Source organism: Paroedura picta, chromosome 6, assembly GCF_049243985.1.
Source record: "Paroedura picta isolate Pp20150507F chromosome 6, Ppicta_v3.0, whole genome shotgun sequence".
In the NCBI taxonomy this organism is placed as follows: domain Eukaryota; kingdom Metazoa; phylum Chordata; class Lepidosauria; order Squamata; family Gekkonidae; genus Paroedura; species Paroedura picta.
The window spans coordinates 112350170-112368745 of record NC_135374.1 but is presented as its reverse complement, the minus strand read 5'-3'; the positions used below and the strand labels follow the sequence as shown (position 1 = coordinate 112368745).

The 18576-nt window shown below is 45.7% G+C and overlaps 1 protein-coding gene and 1 long non-coding RNA gene across 7 annotated transcripts in view; one reads left to right on the top strand and one right to left on the bottom strand.

Moving 5' to 3' along the window:
* Positions 1 to 18576, bottom strand: part of TBC1D4 (TBC1 domain family member 4) — a 117492-nt gene that overhangs the window by 55245 nt on the left and 43671 nt on the right. For all 4 annotated transcript variants that reach the window (XM_077343978.1, XM_077343979.1, XM_077343980.1 and 1 more), the window contains exon 2: positions 2103 to 2705. In XM_077343978.1, coding sequence (XP_077200093.1) covers positions 2103 to 2705 — 603 coding nt within the window. The remainder of the gene's footprint in view (positions 1 to 2102; positions 2706 to 18576) is intronic.
* Positions 4956 to 16932, top strand: LOC143840441 (uncharacterized). 3 transcript variants are annotated; one of them, XR_013232188.1, is made up of 4 exons: positions 4956 to 5134; positions 6903 to 6968; positions 10809 to 10870; positions 16899 to 16932. It is a non-coding gene; the product is annotated as an uncharacterized LOC143840441 (long non-coding RNA). The 3 variants fall into 3 exon arrangements; XR_013232186.1 differs by lacking the exon at positions 16899 to 16932 and adding an exon at positions 11347 to 11906; XR_013232187.1 differs by lacking the exon at positions 16899 to 16932 and adding an exon at positions 11123 to 11906.

Sequence of the window (18576 nt, the reverse complement as noted above, 5' to 3'; positions counted from 1 at the left end):
CCTCTCAATTTTGTCCTTTTTGCAGTGAGGCCTCCAGAACTGCACACGGTATTCCAGGTGTGGCCTGACCAATGCAGTACACAGCAGGACTATGACGTCTTGTGATTTTGATGTGATGCCCCTGTTGATACAAGGCTACATTCGGCCACATCACACTGTCTGCTCATATTTAGCTTACAGTCTACAAGTACCCCAAGATCTCACTCACATACAATGTTCCCCAGAAATGCATGTGTCTCATTTATGAGACCCAGATGTAGAACTCTGCACTTATCCTTATTGAATTGCATCTGGTTCTCATTTGTCCATTTTCCCAGCATATTCAGATGTCATTGAACTTTGTCTTCTACTGCAGGGATCCTCAACCTGTGGTCCTCCAGATGTTCATGGACTACAATTCCCTTGAGCCCCTGCCAGCAAATGCTGGCAGGGGCTCATGGGAATTGTAGTCCATGAACATCTGGAGGACCACAGGTTGAGGATCCCTGTTCTACGGGGTTCACAACTCCTCCCAATTTGGCATCATCTGCAAATTTAATGAGTCCCTCCACCCCCTCATCCAGATAACTGATTAAAATGTTGAGCAATACCAGACCCAGTACTGAGCCCCATAGCACCCCATTGTTCACCTCCCTCCAATCTGATGAAACATCCTTGGCAACTAATCTTTGAGTGTGGCTTTCTGACCAGTTCCCTATCCACCTCACCATCTGGAAATCCAGTCTGCAATCCTCCAGTTTACCCCTCAGAACTTCATGGGGGGACTGGGAACATTTACGAGAAATATTGTATAAACAAGCCATAATTAAAAGCTGTTGCAACCGAAACAAGTACTCCATTCAAAATCAACCGCACACAAAGATATACCCTTGAACATAACCTGATGAGGGCAGGGAAACCCCACACCGTTTTGGCATTTCTTATGAACTTGTGCGGTCTGTGGTTCTCCTCAGGGAAGAAATGAAGAATGCAAACGTCACCAAATCCCATTGCTTCACCCCATTCCTTCTCTGTAGTGTGGTCTTGTGAACCACTCCGGGGGGCCAATCTGTGGCGTGAGCATTATTCAGTGAGAGATATGACCCCAAGCACTAATCCTTTCCAACAAGGTCAAAGAGGACGAACGGAGCTCAAGAACAGGATCTGTGGGACCGCTTGGTTGATTATGCCTCCCGCAGGGCTCTTCGCTCTGTGGGTACGAATCTACTGGTAGTCCTGGGCCCTCAGGATGTTCACCTGGCCTTGACCCAGGCCAGGGCCTTTTAGGTCCTGGCCCCAACCTGGTGAACTGAGCTCCTGGAAGAGCTAAGGGCCCTGCCGGAGTTGTCAGCTTTCCGCAGGGCCTGCAAGATGGAGCTCTTCCGCCAGGCGTATATGGTTGAGGCCAGGGCTGGGTCCTGATATTCGACCCAGGATCCCCTTCTGGTAACATCTGATAACAACTGGTTGATCTGATACCTCACTACCACCAGTAGAACGGTACAAGGATTGGCCCCTGGCTGGACAAGGAGGTGAGAGTAGATTTTTTCGCCTGCCGCCTTAGTAGGGGTAACAGTATTTATTAAGGGATGCTATGGGATTTTACTGTGTTTTATCTTTTTACTAGTTTCAAAGCCCCTTTATAAAAAGGGGTTTTGAAAGGGGAGAAGGCGCGTGAGTCCAGCAGGGAGGGAACCCCCAGCAGCCGCGCTTCGCGCGACTGCTGGAGGTTCCCTCGGGCGGCGGTCTGACGCTTCGCGCCTCTCGCCGCGTCAGTCCAGGAGCAACTGCGAGCCGCGCTGCGCGCGGCTCGCAGTTGCTCAGGCTGGGAATCGGAGGGACCAATCGGCAGGCGCAAAGCACCTGCCGATTGGTCCCTCCGATCCTCTGTCGTGAGGAAGGGTCCAACCCAGACCCTTCCTCATCACGGACAAAGCCCACCTCTAGGGGGCTTAACGAATTATTTAGTCCGTGGCGCCCGTGGCGCCACGGGCGGTTTAAAGATTATTGTAAACCGCTGTGAGCCCACCAGGGAACGGCGGTATATAAAACGAATTCTTAACTAAAATTTATATACTCTCTGCCCCCAGGATGAGGAATCACAAACCACACCCGGACCATACCTGAAACAACATGGTCCTGTTCTTCTCCGAATCCGATGGCTGGACGTGGCTGGGGGCACTTGCGTGTCGTCTCCGAGACTGTGTTTTTAAGGCATTGTCATGCACCTTCCTCTGCATGACCCCAGTGACGCTGCTGCATCGGGAGCGGAACTCCTGCTGGTCGTCAAACCCAGAATCCTCCAAGATCCGCTCGGGGAAAGAGAGACGGGAGTTCGCCAGGCTCGCCAGGTTCGTCTGGCTTCCGACCGTAAACATCCCGGCGGGACTCCTGCCAGCGGCGTCCGCGGCGTCCGCCTCCTCAAAGGGACTGTCCAAAGGAGAAGACGGTGCATCGCCGTCATTCTCAGCAAGGTCAACGCTGGATTCCGTGCTGCCTTCGCTCAGAAGCTTCAGGCGCTGGCGTTCGTGCTGGTCGAACTTCTCGATGCAGTCGTCGATCAGAGTGGAGGGGGCCTTCTTGTGAGCCACGGTCACCTTCCCGCAGTAGAGGACCTCAAATTTCTGGGAGTTGTAGAAGGCATCTTCACTGTCTTTACTGGGCTTGACATCCTCCTTGAGGGCTGCTTTGGAAGCTTGCCTGATGCTACTGATCACATCTGGAACCTGCACCATAGGAAAAGAGAGAGGGGATTTTCATTACGAAGGTCAAGGGTAACATAAAGCATGCAAGGATCACGGTGTGCAGGGCTGCTCCTCAGTTTCCTTATTGAAAACCAACGCACCGTTTACAGTGCTGGATTCAGAGAGAGCTGCTTTTTTTATACCCCACTTTTCACTACCCGAAGGAGTCCCAAAGTGACTTACAAATGCCTGAGGTAGGTGGCACTCAGAGAGCTCTGATAGAACAGTTCTGTGAGAACAGCCCTAAGAGAACTGTGTGTCACTAGAACTGTGACCCCCCCCCCATTTTAGGGGTCTTGGCACAGGAAGGGGAAAAGAAGGAAGTAATTATACCATAGAGTTTATGCCCAAAAGCCAGAGTGTCTCTCTGTCCCCCCCAGTCACTTCCGCGTGACAACAGCAAGTTACGTTAATTCTTGCGCTCTTCCCTGCTTCTGGAAGGAACCCACGCCCCATCTCCCACTGACAACTATGAGGGACTTGGCATGCTCTGGTCTTTCATGATTTCAAAAGGCAACATGACAACGTTATCTTTGTGGTTACACAGTATGTTCAAACATTATCCCTGTTTGTTCTAGTCACACTGAGGCCGGAATCAGACACCAAAATAAAGAGCACCTGCTATGAACACCTTAGATACAGGAAGGTGGGGTGAGGGGAATCTACTGTTATTGCACTGAACTATAAATCCATTGCAAAAGCACTGTATAGCCCATGGATGGCCACTAGAATGGCTAATGGAAAACTGCTGTTCGAAGAAAGCTGAAACAAAGGTCAACACAGGAACAGAGCCACACAGAGATGCAAAACAGCAAGAGACCTCTGGCCCACGCCTCACAGTTGTTACTGTAGGAATATGCAAGATCTGCGGTGTGCATGACTGAGCAGAATATAGAGTGGCCTGCAGGGGGCATTGGAGGAGAAGTGTATTTAGCATACTTAAATCAGGAACTTCCTGATATTTTTCAAATTATCTCCTCCAGTACCCTGATTGGCGTCCTTCTCTTTTGAGCATACTTCCTCCCTGCTTGCCTCCTGAACTCGACAGACAGAATGACTGAAAACAACAATTAGAACCGTTAGTTAGGACTCTCTTTTCTCCTCTTGCTGTTCAGGGTTGTTTCTCTTCATAATAAAATTATTTCATTCTGTTAAGCAACCTAGTGCTCCACCCTCTAGCACATTTAAACTCTGCCTACAGTTACACGGGCCCACTTGAACTGGCTCTCCCATAACGTGTTTCCTCTACTGCCACCATGATGTAACACAGAGCCCAAATCTGCAATTTGAAAAAGGAATTCCTGTCATGACTGGTGTTGTGGTGGAACATTTCCACAACATATAGGTATGAGTTGGGACCCTGTTGAGCACAAACAGAAGAACACTCACAAAAATGAACTTTCTTACCTCTCCACCAAAACCTTCTTCCCCTTCCCCCCTACTGTGCCTTCAAGGATCAGTTTTGATGTAGTGGTTAAGAGCTTCTAAAAGGTGGGTTTGATCCTCCATTCCTCCACATGCAACCAACTGGGTGATCTTGGGCTCATCATCGCCCTGATAGCTCTGTTCTCACCGAACAGTCCTGTCAGAGCTCTCTCAGCCCCACCTCCCACACAGGGTGTCTGTTGTGGGGAGAGGGAAAGGGAGGCCACTTTAAGACTCCTTCGGGTAGAGAAAAGCGACATATGAAAACTGACTCTCCTTCTCCTTCTCAACTCCTGGGATCATGGTGGGGAAAAGCTGGTGGAAAGTTCTCCTGGTGGAAAGGACTGTGGTTCAGAGGCAGAGCCTCCATTTTGCTTGCAGTGGGTCCCGGGTTCAATCCCCGACATCTCCACTTAAAGGATCAGGCAGTAGCTGATGTAAAAGACCTGGAGAGCCTGAGACCCTGGAGAACCACAGCTAGTTTGAGTAGATAATATCAACTTTGAAAGACTAGTGATCTGATTCTGTAAAAGGCAGATTCACATATTCAAACACCTTTCATCAGTGGGGTGCTTAGCAAGGATCCAAGGTCTATTAATTATGAGAGGTTCTCTATATTAGAAATTGTCTTGAAATTCTGGCTTGGGTTAAATTCTGGCTTGTTTGAGACATTCCAAGCTCCTCCTAGGTGTTTTTGCAGACGTTTTGCAGAGGGGGTTCCATCGCTGAACACTCTTTGGGATTGTGACTGTGGGGTTGTGACATCATTTGGAACTGTGACACTGATTTCACCGCCCCTTCCCGTTAACGTGCTCAGGAACGAGTGATCGATGTCTTCAAGAGCCAACCAAGAACTAAAGAAACATCACTTAAGGAAGGAACGCCGTACTGAACGTTTAAAGGTTTCAAAGAAACTATTTATTCTTTGATTTACACGGAGACAGCCCAGCTGTTCACACGGCATCCTGTAATCTGATAACTATATGGTCTGTACTCATCACATTTACCATCAACACTTAGCCATTATTTTTTGTTTGTTTACTTGATTTATTGACTGCCACTCCCAGGCCAAGCTGCCTCGTGGCAGTTTGCAATGAAACCCCAATAAACATCAGTAAAAAACACAAATTATAAAATCCCCTGGCAGCATAACCCCATTTTATCCCCTCCCAATTCACCAGTCTAGCGCGGGTCAAAATAGCCCTATCCCAGCATACAATGCCGTCCGACCTTGGGGAGGGGAGGGGGGGCACACCTTCTGCCTTAGGTGTTCAGGGAATTAATTACATAAACCCCCTAGGCCAGGGTATGTGCTGTGCTAATTCGGGGGGCTTAACTTTTTAAAATAATTCTACTTGTCGTGACATTTTTAAGATCATAAGGACTTCAGTGTTACAAACCTCCCAAAGTGCATTTTCAGTCATAACAGAAATGGCACCTAGAACACCTGCTTGTGATAGAACCTGTGTCCTGGTGACAGGGAGCTTCATTATGACACACCAATATTTCATGCATTACAACATAATTCTCCAGTGAAGATTCAAAAACACCTAATTTTGAAGGGTTTTAGACAAGATAGCTGGAAAGTACATTTCAGTAGACTAACACATCAAACCCCGAAAGTACAAAAGAAAACAGCAACGTGTTTATGTAATTTCAAAAACTCTCCATTTGAAATGTAAACACCCAACACCTTCCTGTGTTTCCCCAGTATGTATAAAAGGTTCATCCAATGCTATACAAGTACAGAAGCTGAATATCGCAAAACATTGTAGGTATCCAGCCCATTTTTCATCAACTACAGTAATTGCCAGTTGGATTCTAGATCAGGCTAAAGGTTGGTAATTACCTTTAAGGACAAACATGGTAAGGGCCCAATGTACCTGAGGGACCGCCTCCCTGCCTATGACCCTCAAAGAGATTTACATTCCATCACCACCAACTGGCTGATGATCCCTGGCCCTAAAGAAGCTCAGCTGGCTTCAACCAGGGCCAGAGCCTTCTTTGTCCTGGCCCCCACCTGGTGGAATGAGTGCCCGGAGGAGATCAGACAGAGCTAAAACAGTTCCGCAGGGCCTGCAAAAGGGAGCTCTTCTGCCAAGCATTTGGTTGAGACCAAGCAAAACCTGCAGGGCCCCTGATCACCCCCTGCCTCCCAGAAACCCTCTCATGCGTTCTGTCCGTGGACTTGTTTCCACCGTTACAGTCCGTTACCTCTGTTACAGTTATTAATGTTGATATTATTATGGCTGTAGTTATTTACATGTTATGTAAAAACTAAGTCCCATGTATTGTTTTCTACCTTACATGTAAATCGCCCTGAGCCTCAGGGGAGGGCGATATATAAATACAATATATAAATACCGTATTTGCTGGCGTATAAAACGACCCCCCAACATTTCCACTCAAAATACAGTACTATGGGCCACTATGGGCAGCTATGTCTATCTCAACTGAAGTGCACCCGGCGTATAAGACGACCCCCCCCCCACTTGGAGGCATGTTTTTCAGGGGGGGGGAAATATTATACGCCAGCAAATACTGTAAATAAAATAAATCAATTTATTAATCTTTTCCAATAGATAAGAGATAAAAAAATTCTTCTGCTACGTATGCAAACAGATGAAATGCACATGCTAGTTAACTTTAAATGTCTATATGAACCAATATATTCTAGATGAATCAAGATTTGCTTTCTAGTTGCAGTTTAAGGTGAAGCCGAGTAGAAATAATCACTTCCCCTTCAACCTGTAGGTTATCTTCTGAACAGAACTGCAAGAGAACAGAAGAGGCACAGACAAGCTGTGCAGAATTTCCGAGGTAGCGATTGCTCTGCATTTCGTCATCGTGGTTGTTCACATTTCTCCCCATTCAAATAGTTACACAGATTCTTAACAGCAACTGTTACGGTCAAAAGCAAAGTGTTTCCTGATATTTTAGACACAGGAAATGCATATTCTGTGGACTATTTAACCAACAGACTTTTTGGGGAAATGCATTTTTAAAACTAAAGAAGTAGAACCCCTCATATTTTGCAGGCATAAAGCATAAGCCCAGGCAGTAACTTGAGATTTAAAAACACACCTCCAGTGTAAGGACAATGGATCCAATTGGCAACAACAAAAAATTACTTCTTATTACAAGAGCATTAACAAGAAACAAAGCCCAGCTCCTGAGAGGAAGAAGAGCTGCTTTTTACACCCCGCTTTTCACTGCCTCTTGTGGCAGCAGACATGCGTTCTGAAAGCTCTGCCCATGAGGCTGGGAGTTCAATCCCAGCAGCCGGCTCAAGGTTGACTCAACCTTCCATCCTTCCGAGGTGGGTAAAATGAGTCCCCAGCTTGCTTGCTGGGGGGTAAATGGTAATGACTGGGGAAGGCACTGGCAAACCACCCCGTATTGAGTCTGCCATGAAAACGCTAGAGGGTGTCACCCCAAGGGTCAGACATGACCCGGTGCTTGCACAGGGGATACCTTTACCTTTACCTTTCACTGCCTGAAGCAGTCTCAAAGCAGCTTACAATTGCCTTCCCTTCGTCTCCCCACAGCAGACACCTTGTGAGGCATGTGGGGCTGAGAGAGCACTAAGAGAACTGCTCTGTAAGAACAGCCTCCAAAGTACTATGACTAGCCCAAAGTCCCCCAGCTGGCTGCATGTGGAGGAGCGGGGAATCAAACCCGGTTCTCCAGATTACAGTCCACCGTTAACACTAATCCATGCTGGTTTTTCTCTGTGCTACCTAACACCTGTTACAGTTTCAAAGTAAAATTAAATCTACACCTATTTCTTAAGTGTTACCAATCTGACTGCAAGAAATACACGCAAAGAAGATATACATACAATACATACAATACATACCCCTGATATACAATACATTGTATATACTAGGCTTGTGCACTTTGGTGAGCTTTGGCAGCCATTCAAGCCCATGCCGCGGAGCTAACCGCGCTGAAGTGCACAAGCCTGACAAGGCTGAAAAAGGCCATCCTAGGCCAGCATGCGAGAGAAGAATCTACATAGGCAAAGTCCAAATCATTTAGGCTTTTACCATAACAAAAACCAAACAGCAACACAGATGTAAATGACAACCCAAACCCTGCTTCAGTGCAGACATAATACAAACGCCAGCAAACAAATTATGACTCTGTGCAGGTTTTACAAGGTGCCAAGAGAACCACTGCTAACATAAGCAGTGAATTTTGAAAAGATAGATCTCTATTTAGGTGGCTAATTACTATGGAGGGCAGTCTAGACTTCATAAACCAGACACAGGATACAGATATAGAAGGGCCTCTGTAGTCGTGGCCTGTTTGTGACCCAGTTCTGCACATGCCCAGTCTGTAATTAATGCCTTTGGAAGGCATGAAATAGGAAGCTGATAGAATTTAGCATAGAACACTGTATGGGATATGCAGATGTCATCTGGGCCATCACCTGGATGGTCAAGGGTGTAGTCTGTACAGGGCTTTTTACCCACTCTCAGCTCAAATATATCCCTCTTGTGTACACTGAATTCGATTTCCATTTTGATTTTGCGTGCTTTAAATTTTCCCTCTGCAACATACATGATTGACCCAGAGTGACCCTGCCTATCCCCCACGACACCCAAAAGTGGATATAACACTCGATATTTTAAAAATTGCCATCGGTAAGTATGCAGATTTCTTCTTTTTACAAATTAACTCTCTTCTCGTGCCTCATAGCAAAGCAGTCTTCCCTGACTGGCCAGTGTGTCAGTTCAAAGACTTCCTGGTTGCAAGGCTTCCCTTAAAGTGACTGTGCTCCAGAAGCCCTAACTTTTCTCAGCAGAAATTTGCCTCTTGGATTTATTCCCCCTTCCTCTGCTGTCTCCAATCCTCTCTCCACCCCCACCCCCCTGTTCAAGAAAAGAGACTCCTGCTGTACTTGGCTCCATTCCACTCCTCTCTCTGAGCTTCCCCAATCAAGTGCAGAACACTTTCTGTTTCAATTGAGGGAGGGGATAGAGGAAGACCCGAGTTCAAATCAATCTGATTCAGCAGGATCCACAACGGAAAAAACAAAGTAAGTGCAGAATCAGCCCAGGTTAGCCGTATTTCATCCACTCTTAGAAACTAAGTAGAGTCAGTCCTGGTTCATACTTGGATGGGAGACTACCAAGGAAGTCCACAGTTGCTACTCAGAGGCAGGCAATGGCAAACCACCTCTGCTCATCTGTTGCATTGGGCACAAGAGAATTAGGGAAAGTAAGTGCTTTCAGACTATAGCTGCTACAAGTTATTGATAAAAACATGGAAGGCAGGTGGGTGTAGTTGTCTGAAAAATAGATTACATATGTTAGAATACAATATTAACATGTCTTATGTTTTGTGATAACAGAAATATAGAGGGAAATGTAGCACATCTTCATTTTTAAAAAAAAAATATTTAATTATTTCTAGAAATGACCACAAATCTAAAAAATTTCAGTTTTGATTGGGCTCAGGGCTGCCCCGAACAGAATAAAACTGGTCTGAACTGAATTGGCCAATTCAGCCCCCTCCCTTCTCCCAGTCATGCATGCATATGAAAGCTTACACCCAAAATTAAACTTTTGTTGGTCATCAAGGAGCCACTGGACTCAAATTTGCCCTAGCTTTGCACAGTTTGCGGAAAGCTAGGAGAATGGGTGTTTTCCTGACCTCTTTGTGTGGTGAGTATCAGAAACATACTTACGACAAGCAAAAACCATGCTGTTAACAGTCACGGAATAAAAATAATTTTCCAATGGAGAAAACTGAAACGCATGCACACACATACTGACTTCCTTCTCAAATTCAACAGGAAGCATATGGGCAATCTTCATATTCGGGCTTCAAAGAGGGTTAAGAATATTTGTTCAGCCACACATTCCCCTCTCTCCTTAAGGCACAAATTCAACTGTGGCTTGCATGTAGCTATATATAGTTCAGCAAATTTAGCAACCAGGGCTTCCCTGTTCACCCATCACATTTAACACAATACATGTCAATGCAATTGGGCCATTAGGAAAGTGGAGGCACATGACCACATTTCCAGCCGCAGAAAGGAAGCAATATTTAGAATCATAGAGTTGGAAGGGATCTCCTGGGTCATCTAGTCCAACCCCCTGCACTATGCAGGACACTCACATCCCTATTGCTTATCTACTGTAACCTGCCACCCCCTTGAGCCTTCACGGAATCAGCCTCTCTGTCAGATGGCTATGCAGCCTCTGTTTAAAAATTTCCAAAGATGGAAAACCCACCACCTCCCGAGGAAGCCTGTTCCACTGAGGAACCTCTCTGTCAGGAACTTCTTCCAGATGTTTAGACGGAATTTCTTTTGAATTAATTTCATCCCATTGGTTCTAGTCCGTCCCTCCGGGGCAAGAGAGAACTCTGCTCCATCCTCTACATGGCAGCCTTTTAAATACTTGAGGATGGTTATCAGATACCCTCTCAGTCATCTCTCCAGGCTAAACAGACCAAGCTCCCCCAACTCCCTCATACGTCTTGGTCTCCAAACTCCTCACTGTCTTTGTTGCCCTCCTCTGGACACAGTCCAGTTTGTCTATTTGAATATATCACGTTGTCAAAACTTCGATAGGAAAGACACATCTCAGTAAGACTGTGTCAAACTGATTTCAGTTATCATCTAACTCCCTACTCTACATATTACAGCAGGAAGAATCAAGGTGAAATGAAGAATGCATCATCAACTCAGTTCTAAACATCTGAACATGGTAGGTGTTCCACCAATGGAAAATGAATTCCTCACCCCTTATTTTGTAAGGAACTCTGGAAGCGGGGGGAATAGGGACACCTTCTCTTTACCCACCCCCCTTCAAGGATCAACAGTACAGAGGAGCTGGTTTTGACTGGGGAAAAGAAATGAGGTTTGGAAGGGGCAAAGCTCTTTTCCTCAGCTCCAGGCTCTCAGTAGCTCAAATCCAACTTGACCACTCCTTGTGACCTCCGTTTTCTTTTCTTAAAAGGCATGGAAGCTCAGTGTGTTTTAATCTTGTTAGGAGGCAAAGGGACAATTTCACTGAGCAATCCACCCTAGGGTTAGGAGCTTCAGCATCCGAAGCGGCCATTCCCACCCAATGAACCCAATGCTGCAGCGGAGGGGACACAACGTCTAGTGGAGATCTGCCAACAGATCCATCAATTTCTGTGTTCAAAACCACATTACCATTTTTTTCACCCTCTTTTAAAGCCAACCTCAACTTCTGCAGTTAACAGCACTTCTCCTTTTCTGGCTGAGCATCAATGTTTGCAGGCTCACTGTTTCCCTACATCAGCGCACACTTCCTCCTGCACAGTGATATTTGAGAGGCTGTTATTTTACAACATGCAACCTGGGACATCTGCTAGAAATGCGCTGAAGTCATTGTACGCATGCTGCTAACAAAGCCTACGACAGCTGAAGAAGCGCTGCAAAAAAGCAAACCTTTCAGGGCTGAAATAAAATTCTAAATGCCAATCCACAATCAGTGCTCAGGAAGCCAGGATACTCAAGTCCTAACACCATGATTATCAGTGTCCTGCAAAATTTCCTCAAGAGTGTCTTTTCAGACCACTCTATGGAAAACAAGTTGAACATCAACTACATAACTACAAAACACTAATGCTTTAGTGTTTCGGTTAGTTTTTACTGCCTTTTATTGTATTGTGCTTTTAAAGGGCGATTTTATGGGGGTTTTATGCACATATTGTAACCCGCAGCAAGCCTTGTGGGAGCAGCGGGCAAGAAATCTATCAAATAAAATAAAATAAATAAAATTGTAGAAGAAGAGTTGGTTTTATAAGTCCACTTTTCACTACCAAAGGAGTCCCAAAGAGTGGCAGACTTCAATCTGAAGAACCAGGCTTGATTCCCCAATCCTCCACATACAACCAGCTGGATGACCTTGGGTTAGTCACAGGGCCGTTCCGCATTCGTCCAAAATAGCACAATGGTTACTAATTGAAATTGCTACAGTTTTGCCGTTATGCACAACGTCGTTGACAATCTGCAACACTCCAGAAACCGATCCGCAAAAAGCGCTTTGTTGTAGCGTTTTCAGGGAAATCCCAAAAAGTGGATTTACACTCTGGAAAGTGCAACACTCCTGCAACCAATCTGCAACACTAGCGGGAAAGTTCTGTGTGTTACCATTGTTGCGGTTTCTGCAAAGTCCCTCCCCCTGGCTCTCTCCTCTGATCTTCCGGCGAAGCAATTGCCATTTTTTTTTCTCAGAGCGAGCGGAGATCAACGCACCGGCAAGCCTTCGTTTACCCAGCGAGGGTTCCCCGGCTGCATTCCCTCTGTTTAAAGTCACTAAGCACAAGCAACACAGAGGCCCGTTTGCTGGTTTATTTTCACTTTATTTTTCACACTGTTTTTGGCCGAAAATTGCGCCCGTGAGGGGGGGGATTTTTCTTTCACTTGGGGGGAGCGTGGCAACGATGAAACGGCAGCTCAAACACCACCTGCTAGCTGGATGGGTCTCTCCGTTGCAACGAATCAACGCATATTCATTGCAAGGTGTGTGTGTGTGTTTTTTTTAAACTTCCTTAAAGGGAAAGGGGCTGTTTGGGAGCATGATAACGGCCGCCCATTGGCTCCTTGACAGCCAGGGGCGGGACAAAGCTCGGCAATATCGCTTCCTGGCTAGCGATTTTTGCCGAGACCGGAACCCTGTGGGAAACGATAGAAACGCAACTGGATTCCACTACAAAGGCAGGTATGCATAACGACGAATTCCACTATTTAAAATGGCGATTTTTCGTTCCGCAAACAATTTGCAACATGGATCCCAGTGCGGAATGGCCCACAGTTCTTTTAGGGCTGTTCTCACATAGCAGTTCTCTCATAACTCTCTCCGTTGGTTGCAGGGAGAGAGGAAGGGAAAGATATTTGTAAGCTGAGCGGGATATTAAAAAACAATCCTTTTCTCTTAATTTTTCACATTCTATGCAGTTGCAATGTCAACTGCTCACAATTAGACAAAAGCTCTTCTCAAGCTTCTTTATGTATCATTCCTTTCGATTTTCTCCTTCGTTTCAAAGCCAAGGGCTGCTTTTGCTCCAGCTCCATGGCATTCCTGAACGAATCCTTAATCAGTTTGGAGGAGATGGAGGCTATAATTACGGCTCTTTTGTCTTGCAATCGTAATTGTGTAATTGCTAAATTATAATCGTGATTTTAATTTTTTTTAAAAGAAAGAAGTGAGCAATCAGTTTGGTCGAAAATAGAAAAGCAGTAATTAAAGCCCTCCCCCTGAAAAGAACAGATTAAGGATCAATTTGAATGCCATGAGAGTGAACAGGAAGTAATCAGTTGAATACAACACAGCTGTAGAACAACAGAAGACTGTTAAGGGGTAACCACAGAGAAAAGTAGGAGATTTTGCTAATTTGAATGGGAAAGGTGGTAGCTCATTGGTAGGGCATCTGCTTTGGATGTAAAAGATCCCACTTTCAATCCCTGACAAGTCTAGTTAAAAACGGACCGGAACCAATGGGATGAAATTAATTCAAAAGAAATTCTGTCTAAACATCCGGAAGAAGTTCCTGACAGTTAGAGCGGTTTCTCAGTGGAACAGGCTTCCTCGGGAGGTGGTGGGTTCTCCATCTTTGGAAAATTTTAAACAGAGGCTGGATAGCCGTCTGACGGAGAGGCTGATTCTGTGAAGGCTCAAGGGGATGGCAGGCTACAGTGGATGAGTGATAGGGTTCTGAGTGTCCTGCATAGTGCAGGGGGTTGGACTAGATCAGGGGTAGTCAACCTGTGAAGAAGAAGAGTTGGTTCTTAAATGCCGCTTTTCCCTACCCGAAGGAGGCTCAAAGCAGCTTACAGTCACCTTCCCATTCCTCTCCCCACAACAGACACCCTGTGGGGTGGGTGAGGCTGAGAGAGCCCTGATATCACTGCCCGGTCAGAACAGTTTTATCAGTGCTGTGGCGAGCCCAAGGTCACCCAGCTGGCTGCAGGTGGGGGAGTGCAGAATCGAACCTGGCATGCCAGATTAGAAGTCCGCATGCCTAACCACTACACCAAATTGGCTCTCACAGGCTATTAGACACAATGACTGCCTGAACATTGATGTGCCAATGGCGCCGAAGACCGGTAGAGAATAAATGAGGGCAGGGACAACTTCTTGTCCTACCTGTCAAGCTACAAGAAGGACATTTTTTAGGCTGCATCCATGAATCACTGGATATTAGAGCATCACTGGAGCTTACAGCAGTTATTGGATTGTCTTGTACGGGGTGGGGGAACAGATGCAAAGCTCAACATCTTTGGAATTCTGACACAGGGCATAAAACAGCTGCCACAGGACGGAGAGCCAACAACAAAATGGCTGCCACAGGAGGAAGACCCATATAGACACAGGCTTCCTCTAAGTACTTGGGAGAAGAGGGGCAATTTAAAACGTACACTAGGAAAAGCGACAGCTATAATAAAACCAATATTTTCATCTGCCCATCCATTTGGAACTCCAGCTGCCAATCAGGAGCCCTGCTAGCGCCAGGGAATAACTTCCTTTTGGAGACATCTACCCTGTGCAGGATCTCAATGGCGTGTGGCTGCAACCTTAGGCTATTACATTTGTCAGGTGCTATGTTCTGTGGTTTCTGAAGAAATAAACTGAATCAGTGTACATCTACACCCTCACAAATGTGGCTCCTGCTCCCCAGTAAAATATAAAGATGACAGCTGAGATTGTTTCGTTCGGGACTGGCAGACTGCTCGCAGGAGGACGCATTCTTACACTTGTCAGAACATTTCTGTTTACCTAGCAATTTTCATCTGAGGTATTTCTGATACCTTGTCCTTTCTATAACCTAAATCAGGAATGTGGACATAGCTGAGTACAGATCAGGACTGTCAAAAGCCTGTCTTGTTCACATTTTAATAAAAGGGGTTCTATCTGTGTCCTTGAAAGACTGGCTGTTCCAGCTTCTTCTTTGATAAAAATACAAATATGAGCCGTGGAACTTCAGTTACGGGCTACTGCAGGAACGTAGGTTGTTGTTGGTTCCAGAAAGTTCCTGTCGCTGGGAGATTTTTCCTGTACAAGCCACCTGCCAGCACTTAATATGCGTCCTTCAAAGAGTTCTCTGTGTCCCCAGCTTTCCGTAAAAGCTTTGCTTCCTGAAGCTAACTGGTAACCTTCCTTCCTAAGGAGGAAAGCTCGCCCACCTGCCGATTGCTAAGCTTTGAGTTTGCCATTCAAATCCTGTAGGTACAAGTTACATGGAGGAAAACCAACACAGCCGTGATCTAGGAGTTCAAACAAGGGTGCCAGTTACCCCATCCGCCTACTGGCAGTGGGGATCCCCTACTTCCAGGCCTCGCCTCTCTGCTGCCAATTGGCTGGCCAGTGGGGAGTAATTACCTCCAAACAAGGGAGGAACACCCAGCATTTCAGCAGTGTGCCTACGTAATTTAAAGTGACCCAGAAGTGATGTGGGCATGAAGGGGAGATGCTCTGGTTTGGGGGAAGAAACTGTAAGGTAGAATTCTACCATAGAGTTTTTGCCGCAAAAGCTAGAGTGTCTCATTCCTACATCAATTCTGACATTCTGACATTCTGACATTCCTACATCAATTCTGGGTCACAATGGAAGTCCCATGGTCATGTTGCTAAAATATGTGAAGTTAACTCCCAGCAAGTTCACCCCTATGCCCCATTGACTGCCCAGAGGGACTGGGCAACCCTAAGCTCACAGGTGATGTTCTGTCTTTTGTGAATATTCTGTGACCTGGACTTCCATTGTAAGGGGAGCATGCAGAATCACGGCCAGGTTCCTGGCGGAGTGAGCCACTAAGAGCTGCACACTGTCCAGGGTGGCGAGGCGTGCTTCCCCCCGTGGTCCCTTCCTACCCAACCACAGGATCTCTGTCTTTGCAGGGTAGAGCTTCAGACGACTCTGTTTGATCCATTTTGTCACTGCTTCCAAACATCTGGCTAAGGATTCTGGGGAGAGTCAGGGCAGTCATCCATCAGGAGGAAGAGCTGGGTGTCATCCGCCTATTGGTGGCAACCCAGCCCAAACCTCTGTACCAGCTGAGCAAGAGGGTCCATGAAGATGTTAAATAGAATAGGAGAGAGGACTGCTTCCTGTGGGACTCCACATGTGAGCTGGTGATGGCCAGATACTCTCTCTCCTATTGTTACCCTCTAAGTTTAGTTTGATAGAGACAGTAGGTATATTTAGTTTTCTCAATTTTAATGCATATAAACACACACGCAAAATGGGAAAACGTCTTTCTTTCCCCCAGTGGTTTCAAAATTTCTGGAAAATTCAGTCTTTAAATGAGCAGGAGGGTTCTGGAGCAACTTGTAGGATGGGGCTAACCCAACACAAAGAATACAAATTTCATTGGCAGTCCCATATACAGCCACTTCCTACGGCACTGAAAAATGGCAATTCTGTACCTCTTGATCTCTCCCCTGGTGACATTTAGTAACACAAAAGTGTAGTGCGGGGGACACCACTTTATACAAGCTTGGGCAATCACTTCATTGTCTGCCACTCATGGGAGGAGAAACGTTACCGGGAAAGACAGACTGCACTGACACAGGACTACTGTTTTCTGTGGCAGTCACGGGTTTCCTGTGAAGTCTAGTTCTAGCCTCAGGGCTTCAGAGGACTGATTCTAAATTGTGTTTTTCCACAGCTCCTCTGGTCATGGTGATTTCCCCTTGACCGTAGCTCGTGACAACATTTGCATGTGTAGGAGTAGTAGAAGATTAATTATTTTCTTTGCATTCTTAGCCCCTCAGAGGTCCCCAACCTTTTTGAACCTGCAGGCACCTTTGGAATTCGGACACAGGACGATATGCGCAGTGACAAAATGGCTGCCTCAGACGACTGAGCCAACTGCCAAATGTCAGGGAGAGAGGCTGCACACTGGTCTGACAATAAACGCTTCAACGTCTCAGGCGGGCGCTCTTTTTAACTAGAGGCCTTTTTAAATGAACATATTGTTTGAAAATGTTTTCTTGCGTACACACACAGTAGCACAATGAAGAGCATTGTATTGTGGTGGACGCTGTTGCTGAAGCAACCATTTAAAAATCTGCAGTCCATCAGATCTCCAGCGACCAGTCTAAAGGCTGCTAACCAAAAGCCCCATCTGGCTTTGACCACCTATTAAAAACACTCAGCAGGCACCAAGAAAGATGTTGGGGAGCACCTTGGTGCCCATAGGTTCATTGTTGAAGACCTCTGCTTTGTATGTATGCAATAGGAATAACATCCTCCAGGTAGAAGAAGAATTTGCTTTTATACCCCACTTTTCACTACCCGAAGGAGTCTCTGAGGGAACTGTGGCTAGGCCAAAGTCACCCAGCTGGCTGCATGTGGAGGAATAGGGAATCAAATGCTGCTCTCCAGATTAGAGGCCACCACTTTTAACCACTACACCAAACTGCTTCTCAAAGGAGAAAGCTTATTTATCATTTTGTATCAGAATATGTTTCATTTCATTGTAACACATAAAAATACACGTGCATGAATGTCCTACCATTGCTTATTTATACGTTAACTTTACATCATTCAATGGTGATGAATGAATTCATTCCTTAGCAATTTGTTTTCTATAACTGAATTATCAGAAATGAAAGATGTTAAGCCAGGTTTAAGGATCTGCTTTTTGCTGCGGCGGGATCTAGGGCTATCCCTGTATTTATTTATATATAACGCTTTTGCCTTGACTAAAACATTGTGGCAGAAATAGTTACAAAATCTGGTAATTAATATAACTCTGAAGACTTGACAAATGAGTCCAGCTCATATTTTTGGGCTCTCATTTGCAGCCAAAGAAAATTTTGTCAAGGCCTGATAGACCATACAATTATTAAGTTTCAAGCGCCCTAAAAAGCCTTGGAAACATATTGCCTTAAACAATGAGGAAAGGCCGGGTGTAAATGTGTGTTTTTTTAATTAAATAAACTGAAAATTGGATACTACTCTGATGGTTTCAAATTTTGCCCTCCAGGATTGAAATGCTGAAAAAAATCAGAGGGAGAGGCTGTGGATTCAGCAGACACAAACTCTAAAGTTCTTCGAAAACACAGCTCTTTTTATTGAAGTAAACATCAAGAATACAGAACAAGGGAAAAAACCACAAACCCTGGGGTTTCCTGGTGGCCCTGTCAGGAGGCCCTCTGTGTCATTACAAGGTCATTGTCACAAGGGGGAAACTGAGGGCCATTCCACACAACGCTAATGTTGCTATAGTTTAAGTGTTGTGTCACACTATTTTTTTTAACATTATGCACAACGTCGAACACAATCTGCAACACTCCTGCAACACTCCCGCAAAAAGCGCTTTGATGTATCACTTTTCAGGGAATCATAAAAAGTGTATTCCCCCTTAAAAAAACACTTCACTCCTAAGAACAACCTGCAACGCATCGGAAAAAGACATGTGCGTTCTCAATATAGCAGT